We start from the raw sequence: 9,685 nt of genomic DNA, 5'->3' as shown, positions 1-9,685 counted from the left end.
TACTTCCTAGACCTTCTCTTCCTTTTCTTGGAAGGTTTGGATTGTCCAGGGGTAATTGTTTCATCAACGGTTGGATTAATTGTTTGGATTGGAGTGGTCTCAGCAATATTCACATCAATAGTTTGACCCTCACCAGTAACTTCATCATCTCCATTCTTTTCACCCTCTTTATCCTTCTCCTTAGCCTCAGCCTCTTGAGGTACAGCAGCATCACCATCATCGACCTCTTCTTCCACTACCACATCTTCTACTACCATTCCCTTCATTTCTTTCATAAAAGAGTCTAACATAAAAGTAAGAGTAGACACTTTATCATGTAATGCCAGTAGGGAAGATTTCATTTCACCAACCTCCAAATCTAGAGACTGAAGTCGGGAAAGAGTGGTGTGTTCCTTGATATGAGGTTCAAGACGTGTAAGCCGCTTACCATGAATCTTTTGAAGATCCTCTTTATCAGTTGAAGACAAATTTGAGTACAACTCATATTTGCCATCCACTTTGAAAATACCAAGAGGCGGAAGAATTTCAGTAGATAATGAAATTGGACCAGAACAATCCACTTCCTCTAAATCAGAGAGTAGATTAAAATGATCAAAGATCAATGTTAAAAGATTGGCATAAGGAAGAGAGCAATTGCGAGAATGTGAGCAACAAAATCGCATTGTGGAGAAAATAATAGAAGAAAAATCAACATTTTTCAGAGAAGCAATCTTCCACATCAGTATAAGATGAGCATCAGTAACCAATTCACAAGAAGTGTTGCGAGAGAAAACGGTTCTTACAAGAATGTAGTGTAACAATTTACCATTTAAATTCAAAGCATTGTGTGTTAACTGTTTAGTAGAAGGGAAATCAGAATAAGATTCAAGTATGAACATATCCCTAGCATTTTGTAACGCCAAAATATTAGGAGTTTGATCATCAGATTTATGAGAAAATTTGAAAATGTCATTCATTAGGGTTTTTGAAATCACTATCTCTTGACCCTTAACAAAACTTCTTAAAGCATGTTCTCCATTAATCATAACAAAAGATAAGTTTGAATAGAAAACTTTCACAAGAGTTGGATAGGTAGTAGAACCAGGACTTAATAACATACCAGGAGTAGATTGAATAAAAACAGAGATTATTTCAAAGTCTTCAAACAGAAAGAAATTATAATCAAGTATATCAACAAAGGAAAGTAATCTTTGTCGAAAAATATCAACCCATCTCCCATAAGCAGTATGATTTTCGAACCATTGTTTAGGAACATCAAAAGTGTGTAATGGTGAAACAACAGGGGTTATAGGTTCAGCCATTTGTGATTTAGATGATTCTCCTTTTTCGGATTTTGAAGAGGATCTACTCATCCTTCTTTTAGGTGCCATTGAAGTAGAGTATGAAAAGCTTGAAAGGGAAAGTGAAAGAGACGGTTTTGAGAGAAAATCAGAAAAAGATTTTGTGAGTAAATGAATGAGTAAAGCGTTTTACTCTCTTTTAAAGGAGTATAGTACATGCATTTGTACTTTCATTAAATTGATTGATTTGACAACATAAGAGAATGCAAAGGGTGTGTGTGTATGTGAAGCTTGACCGGTTTGTGCATCATGGTGAACAAGCATTTGATTTTGGTTTTCAACCGTGAATCAGTGGAAATACAATTATGAGATTAATTGAATTTATTAACCAAAATAATGAACACAATTTTAACGCATTGATGATGTTCACAACTAATCGAAACAAACAATTTTGTTTTAAAATAATTAAATATCCTTTATTAATTAAAGGTATTCAATTATAAATCCCATATATATAAAACAAATAATTTTTTTATTTTTTTTTTTTTAAGAAATTGAAATCAAATTTTCAATTCTCAAAAATATGTATAAACACATATATAATCATAATAATACGTAATGCTCCCCCTTAATACATACTTGGTATTTAAGTAATTATCGTTTCAATCCTTTTACTCATATGCAATTATTCTTTGATAATACTCCCCCTTAATTTATGCAACGTCATTTAGCATGCCAAGTTCCATACGTATATAAGCAAAACGATCAGCACTTAAAGGTTTTGTAAATATATCCGCTAATTGATTTTCAGTAGATATAAAAGATAAAGAAATATTACCTTTTTCAACATGATCCCTTATAAAATGGTGACGTACCTCAATGTGTTTTGTACGAGAATGTTGCACAGGATTCTTTGTAATACAAATTGCACTTGTATTATCACATCTTATTGGTATGCCTTTGAAATCAATTCCAAGGTCTCTAAGTTGTTGAGCAATCCATAAAATTTGAGAGCAACATGCACCGGCAGCTATGTATTCAGCTTCAGCTGTAGATAAAGCAACTGAATTTTGCTTTTTAGAATACCAAGAGATCAATGAATTTCCTAAGAACTGACACGATCCTGAGGTGCTTTTTCTATCAACTTTATATCCAGCATAATCAGCATCTGAAAAACCAATCAAACTAAAATTTCCACAGCTAGGGTACCATAGACCAAAGTCTTTAGTCCCATATAAATATCTAAAGATTCTCTTAACTGCTGTTAAGTGAGATTCTTTTGGGTTAGCTTGAAAACGAGCACATAAGCAAACACTAAACATGATATCAGGACGACTAGCAGTTAAATACAATAAAGAACCAATCATACCTCTATAAGTCTTTTGATCAACACTCTTACCATTTATATCTTGGTCCAAACTTAGTGTTGTACTCATAGGCGTATTAACTTCTTTACATTGATCCATATTGTACTTTTTCAATAAATCTCTAACATATTTACTTTGACAAATAAATATGCCATCTTTCTTTTGCTTTATTTGTAGTCCAAGAAAGAATGTTAAGTCTCCCATCATGCTCATTTCAAACTCTTTGCACATAATCTCAGAAAATTCCTTGCACAAAGAATCATTAGTAGCTCCAAACAATATATCATCAACATATACTTGAACAACTAGAATATCTTTTCCTTTAGTTTTAATGAAAAGAGTTTTATCAATTTTACCTCGTTGAAATTCATTTTCAAGTAGATGTGAGCTAAATCTGTCATACCAAGCTCTTGGAGCTTGTTTCAAGCCATATAATGCTTTATTTAGTTTGAACACATGATTAGGTAGATCAGAATTTTCAAAGCCGGGTGGTTGTTTAACATATACTTCTTCTTGCAAGTATCCATTTAAGAATGCACATTTAACATCCATTTGATATAGTTTAATATTCATGTATGAAGCAAAAGCAAGCATAATACGGATAGATTCTAACCTTGCCACAGGTGCGAAAGTTTCATCATAATCTATTCCTTCTTCTTGATTATAGCCTTGAGCTACCAGTCTTGCTTTATTCCTTACAATATCTCCATCCTCATTGAGTTTATTTCGAAAGACCCATCTTGTTCCAATAATAGTACGATCTGGAGGTCTTTCAACTAGATCCCAAACTTTGTTCCTTTCGAATTCATTTAATTCATTTTGCATTGCAATGATCCACTCTGGTTCTTGTAATGCTTCTTTAACATCTTTAGGTTCTATGAGAGAAACAAAAGCAGAAAATGCACATAGATTCTTAAGAGAGGATCGAGTTTGCGTACCTTTGTTTGGATCACTTATAATATTCTCTGGAGGATGTTGATATGACTTTCTAGTTCTTCTTCGTAGTATGGATGGTGTGTTTTCATTTAATGAACTTGTACTTACTTCATTTGAGGTATTTCTAATTGGTGTACCCAAAACAGTATGTTCAGGAACTATCTCAAGATCTTGAGGTTGGGTCTCAAGATCAGACTGTGAGTCTTCAATGTTAACAACCTGTTTTCCTTCATCCTCAATACTTTGTATGGTATCCTGCATGTTAATCTTTTTAACTGCACTAGCATTTTTAATATCCAGTTCATTATCACTTAAATCATCAAAATGTTTATCAAGGTTTAACTCTTTAAAACCTTCACTTAAAGTTTCATTTTCGGATTCATCAAAAACAACATGTATACTTTCTTCAACTATACCTGTACGTTTGTTTAACACTCGATAAGCTTTACTATTAAGTGAGTATCCAAGAAATGTACCTTCATCACTTCTAGCATCAAATTTTCCTAAATTATTTTTACCATTATTATGAATAAAACATTTACAACCAAATGGTCTAAAGTATGCTATATTCGGTTTTCTTCCTTTCAATAACTCATAAGGAGTTTTCTTAAGTATGGGTCTTATAAGACATCTATTTAAGACATAATTAGCTGTGTTAACAGCTTCAGCCCAATAGTGTTTAGCTAATCCATTTTCAATAAGCATTGTTCTTGCCATCTCTTCTAAAGTTCGATTTTTCCTTTCAACTACACCGTTTTGTTGAGGTGTCCTAGGAGCTGAAAAGTTATGGGTTATACCATATTTTTCACAAAAGGAGTCAAAGCCTAATTGATCAAACTCTCTTCCATGGTCACTTCTAACCGAGACTATTGGAAGGTTCAGTTGAGTTTGCATCTCTTTACAACGTCTTGAAAACGGTTTCAAGGCTTCACTTTTATCCTTTAGAAAATCAACCCACGTAAATCTAGAATAATCATCAACTATAACTAGGATATAAGATTTACCTCTTATGCTCCGTACACGCATTGGTCCACATAAATCAATATGTAATAGTTCACATGGTCTTGATGTACTTACCATTTTCTTCGGTTTAAATGAACTTCTTACTTGTTTACCTTTAATGCATGCGTCACAAATAGAACATTGTTTATAGTCAAGAGCTGGAAGTCCCTTAACTAAATCTTTACTTACCAACTTCAGCATGGTGTGAGTATTGATATGGCCAAGACGTCTATGCCAAAGTTTTGGATTATCTGTAATAGCTTTCAAACACTTGAAATTTTGCACTGCAATTTCGTTAGTATGTAAAGCATAAACATTATCATTTCTAAGAGCAGTAATGAGAGTATCTCCAGTATTAGGATTTTTAACAACACATTTTTCTTTGTCAAAAATTACTTCATTACCTTTATCACATAGTTGAGACACACTTAGCAAATTAAATTTTAGACCTTCAACTAAATAAACATTGTCAATAGTTTTAGATGGATTCTTACCAATTTTACCAACGCCTAAAATTTTGCATTTACCTTTATCTCCTAAGGTGATTGAGCCATTGCATTTTTCTTTAATTTCAGAAAATAAAGATATTTTACCACTCATATGCCTCGAGCATCCACTATCTAGAATCCATTTTTGTTTATCCTACAAAACAAAAGAAAATAACCTTTCTCAACCTTACTTGGCTATCCAAGTGACAAAGTTGGAACCATATTCGGGATAGACCATGTTGGGTGGTCTTGTTCCTTTAGGAACCCATATTTGCTTTATCTGTTCACGTAATTCAAAAGGAAAGGAATTCTTGATAATATAATCATCTTTACGTCTGTAAGGACATGCAAATCTTATATGTCCTTTTTTGCAACAAAATGTGCAAGTAGGAGTACGTTTATGTTTATTTGCACCTTTTACAAATGTGGTTTTACTCTTATAGTTATGTGTAACATGATTATAACCAATACCACGTTTATCACTAGTTGATTTTTGTTGTGTAAGCATTTTAGTGAGTTTAGATTCAGACTCATTAAGCTTGTTTAATGCTTGTAGATTTTTCTCAGATTCCAGTTTCAAGGTTTTGATCCTGGCTTCAAGATCATTGTTCTCATTTTTAAGATCAATAAGCTGTTTAGTCTGACTGAGATTCTGTTTTTTCAAGACCTTGACAGTCTTTTCAAGATTTGATTTTTCAGCCTTTAGCGAATTATTTTTATTTATAATTTCTTCACAACCTTCAGCATAATGACGTATTCGATCTTCCAAAGTGTTTTTCTCATCTTTTAAAATTTTCTCAATTTGAAACATATTTAGGAGTGTTATAACCAATTCATCTTTTGTGCATGTGTTAAGATATTCACGTACCTCTTGGTGATTTTGATCTAAATCATCATTGTCATCATTATCAGCCATAAGACATACATGAGCTTGTCCATCTTCATTTTCAGATTCGGATGATACTTCGGAATCACTCCAAGTTGCAACCATCGCTTGTTTGTTTTTGTTCTTTTTGTAGGATTGCCTTTTCTTCTTAGGACAGTCCTTTACGATATGTTCTGTAGAACCACATTCAAAACAAGCAAGTTTGTTAGTCTTAAAATTTGAATTAGAATTAGAAGACTTACCTTTATTTCTAGATTTAAATTTCTTAAATCGTTTTCGCATCTTCATAATTCCTTCAAGACCTGTTGGACCTCTTGAGTTTTGATGATGACTACACTTTATTTAAGCGAACATGTTTTTAGAGATTGTGCAGGTCGATATCCGATTATGATTATGATCGTTGATAGTACCTATGCCTTAGCTTATGGAAACGTACATGTCAAAAGGTTTCAATTGATGTTAGGAGAAGTATATCGCTTGGGATGTAAAATGAAGACAGCAGATCTACTGTTCCCAAGTTAGATGTTCTAGCTAAACTGAAGTCTGGAGACAGCACACTGTTCCTGAGCTGAAGGTTGACTACGTTGACTAAAAATTCTGGTTATCATATTTTAATTATTATTTTTAGTTAATGTATTTTAAATTAAATTGTTGCAGTAAAAATTTATTTAAGTTAATTGGCAAATCGTTTTTATTGAATAAAATGGATTCACGTTTTAATTCTTTAAGATCCTTTATTTTAGGATCTATTTTTAATAAATCTTGGATTTGTTAAAAATAGAATCAACTAACTTTGAATTGGTCTTAGCAAATCTTTTCAGCCGGTCTTTATTCCTAAAAATTAGCAAACAATCATTCCCACTAAGATTAACCGTTTTCTAAATATAGCATGAAGTTCCAGCCATTAATTTGGGGAACAGGAATTACTAGTGAAGAAACTGCTACTTTAGGGAACAGCGGTTATTAAGGGAACAGCGGTTATTGTTTATGTACACGTGTGATTTGACTTAATCAAATCTTATGGAAATAACCGTGTGTTTGCTTAATCCACATTACTCCCATGATCTCTTGATAGTGGGATGATGGATTGGATTATTCCACTTTCTTAGGAATATTATTTTCTATAAATTGCAAGATAATTCCGGTTTTTAAAGAGAAGAGATGTAATCCAACGTTTTGTGCTTAAGTATTTTTCATACGTTTTTGTTGGATTTTACAAGAAATATTTTGTTCTTAAAGTTGCCAATCAATTTATAATATTTTCTTGATGCAACTCTTTGATTTATTTTAGAGAATTTCTATCCTTTTTGTAAGGGTTTTTGAGTGTTTATGTAATTAGACTCGGGTGAGTCTAAGGGGGAAGTTAGATAGCTTTTAGTGAAGCTAGAGAGGATTAGCTTGAAGAGAAGCTAAGGTTGTTGCTTGGAGTAAAGCAATTAGAGAGAAGAGGAGTCGGCCTAGGTGTTGCGCTTCGAGTGAAGCAAGGTGTTTATTGTGATTGTAACTAATTGCCTTAAACATAGTGGAGTTTTTGAAAATCCCAAGTGGTCGTGGTTTTTCCTTTTGTTTAGGCCCAAAAGGTTTCCACGTAAAATCGTGTGTCTCTCTTATTATTTTGCTCTTAGTTTAAGCTTTATTTATTTTGAATAATTCCGCAAAAACAGGGCACAATCGCTTAAACTTGCAACAACAACAATTCACCCCCCCCTCTTGTTGCTGTTCCCGTTCCTAATTGAATCAACAATTGGTATCAGAGCCCTGTTCCCAGAAGATCAGGAAACCCTGAGGGCAGATTCTGGTGTTCCCGAAAAATGTCAATTATGAACGAGCGAATGGAAGAAGGGTATTCAACTCAAAGACCACCAATGTTCGATGGAAAATTCTATACATATTGGAAAAATAGGATGGAGATCTTCATCAAAGCGGAAAATTATCAAGTTTGGAGAGTCATAGAAATCGGAGATTTTGAGGTAACCACTACTAACTCCAACAATGAAATTGTTCCCAAACCTATAACCGAATATGAAAAAGAAGATTTTCAGAAAATGGAATTAAATGCTCTTGCTATAAAATTACTTCATTGTGGTCTTGGACCAAACGAGCATAATAGAATTATGGGGTGCAAATCCGCTAAGCAAATTTGGGATCTGCTTGCTGTTACCCATGAGGGAACAAGTGAAGTAAAACGGTCCAAAATTGATTTGTTAATGTCTAAATACGAGAGATTTGTTATGGAGCCAAGAGAAAGTATCCAAGAGATGTTCACTAGGTTCACCAACATAACAAACGAGCTTGTCTCTCTTGGAAGAATAATTCCCACTGATGAACAAGTAAGGAAGATTCTTAGGAGCCTTCCTCAAGATGAGCGCTGGAGGGCCAAGGTTACTGCTATACAAGAGTCCAAAGATTTTACTAAGTTCAATCTAGAGGAGCTGGCTGGTTCCCTAATGACGCATGAATTGCATTTGGGAACAGCAGACAGTTCCAGGAACAAGGGACTGGCTCTGGCAGCGGGGGAACAGGACGAATCAGAATGTGATGAGGAAGCGGCTGCTTTATTGGTACGAAAATTCAAGAAGTTCTTCAGGAACAGCAGGTATGCAAATCAAAGAAACAACAGAGAAAGAAGAACAAAAAAATCTTGAATGCCACAAATGTGGAAGTACCGAGCACTTCATCAAGGATTGCCCAACATGGAAGAATGAAAAGGGCAAGGGAAAGACAAGAGATTCAAGAAGACCGTTGAACAAAGAAAATTTTAACAAGACGGACTTTCGTAGGGCCATGATTGCTGCATGGGGAGAAACTGAAAGTGAGAATGAAACTATTGTTCCCGAAGAAGAGGAGACAGCTAACCTATGTCTCATGGCTACGCATAAAGGCAAGGAGAAGCAGGTAAATATTTCTAATTCATTTTCTGACCATTCATTTAATCTAAGTAAAAATGAATTAAAAGAGTTGTTAAAAGAGACACAAGCTAAACTTGAAAATTGCAATGATAAGTGTCTCAGGTTAGAAAAGGAACTTAAAGTAAGCAAAGACCATGTCTCATACATAAACACCTTTAGACATGATGTCCAAAACAGATTTTTCGGTTTGTTGGACCAAAATATAATCCTAAAGGAAAATATGGAGAGACTTAAGAAGGAAAATGTTATTCTTAATATTGAGCTATCACAATACAAATTATTAGGCTTAAATAAAGAATTGATAAATGCATCTACTAAGGATTTGTGCAATGATTTTCAACATTTAGAGTTGAATCCGGAATCCAACCGTAACAACAATAATAATCTTGAATTAAATTCAAGAGAAAAAGGGAAAATCAAAATAACTCCCAAATGGATTCTAGATGCTAAAAGTAAGAGATCACAAGGCCTAAATTATTTTAAGAATAACAAAAGTAAGAAAGCTTACGTTGATCTTCCTAGAGACAGGTACTGTACCTTCTGTGGTAAAGCTGGCCATCTGAAGGAACAGTGCACCAAAAGGGAACAGTATACTGTCTCTAACAGAAACTATGTCGATAACATTCAAATTGATAAATATGATTCATGTAAGATCGACAAGGAACCCAAGAAAGTCTGGGTTCCTATAATTAACAATTAATTATCTTACAGGTCCAAGTGAGGGGGAACAGCTCATGGTATCTCGACAGTGGGTGTTCCAAGCATATGACGGGTGACAAATCTAAATTTCTCTCACTTGAAGCCTATGATGGGGGAA

At 33.9% G+C, this 9,685-nt stretch overlaps 1 protein-coding gene across 1 annotated transcript; it reads right to left on the bottom strand.

The window, feature by feature from the left end:
* Nucleotides 1-2,023: 2,023 nt before the first annotated feature.
* On the bottom strand, nucleotides 2,024-2,817 carry LOC130809888 (secreted RxLR effector protein 161-like; the record flags this gene model as incomplete). The annotated part of the gene is made up of 1 exon (XM_057675738.1): nucleotides 2,024-2,817. A coding segment is annotated over exon 1 (723 nt), but the record flags the coding sequence as incomplete, so codon positions are not given.
* Between the last annotated feature and the right edge of the window lie 6,868 nt (nucleotides 2,818-9,685).

Source organism: Amaranthus tricolor, chromosome 4 (assembly GCF_026212465.1).
Source record: "Amaranthus tricolor cultivar Red isolate AtriRed21 chromosome 4, ASM2621246v1, whole genome shotgun sequence".
Taxonomy (NCBI): domain Eukaryota; kingdom Viridiplantae; phylum Streptophyta; class Magnoliopsida; order Caryophyllales; family Amaranthaceae; genus Amaranthus; species Amaranthus tricolor.
Note: the sequence above shows the minus strand (reverse complement) of the source record. Positions and strands in the feature narration are given on the sequence as shown.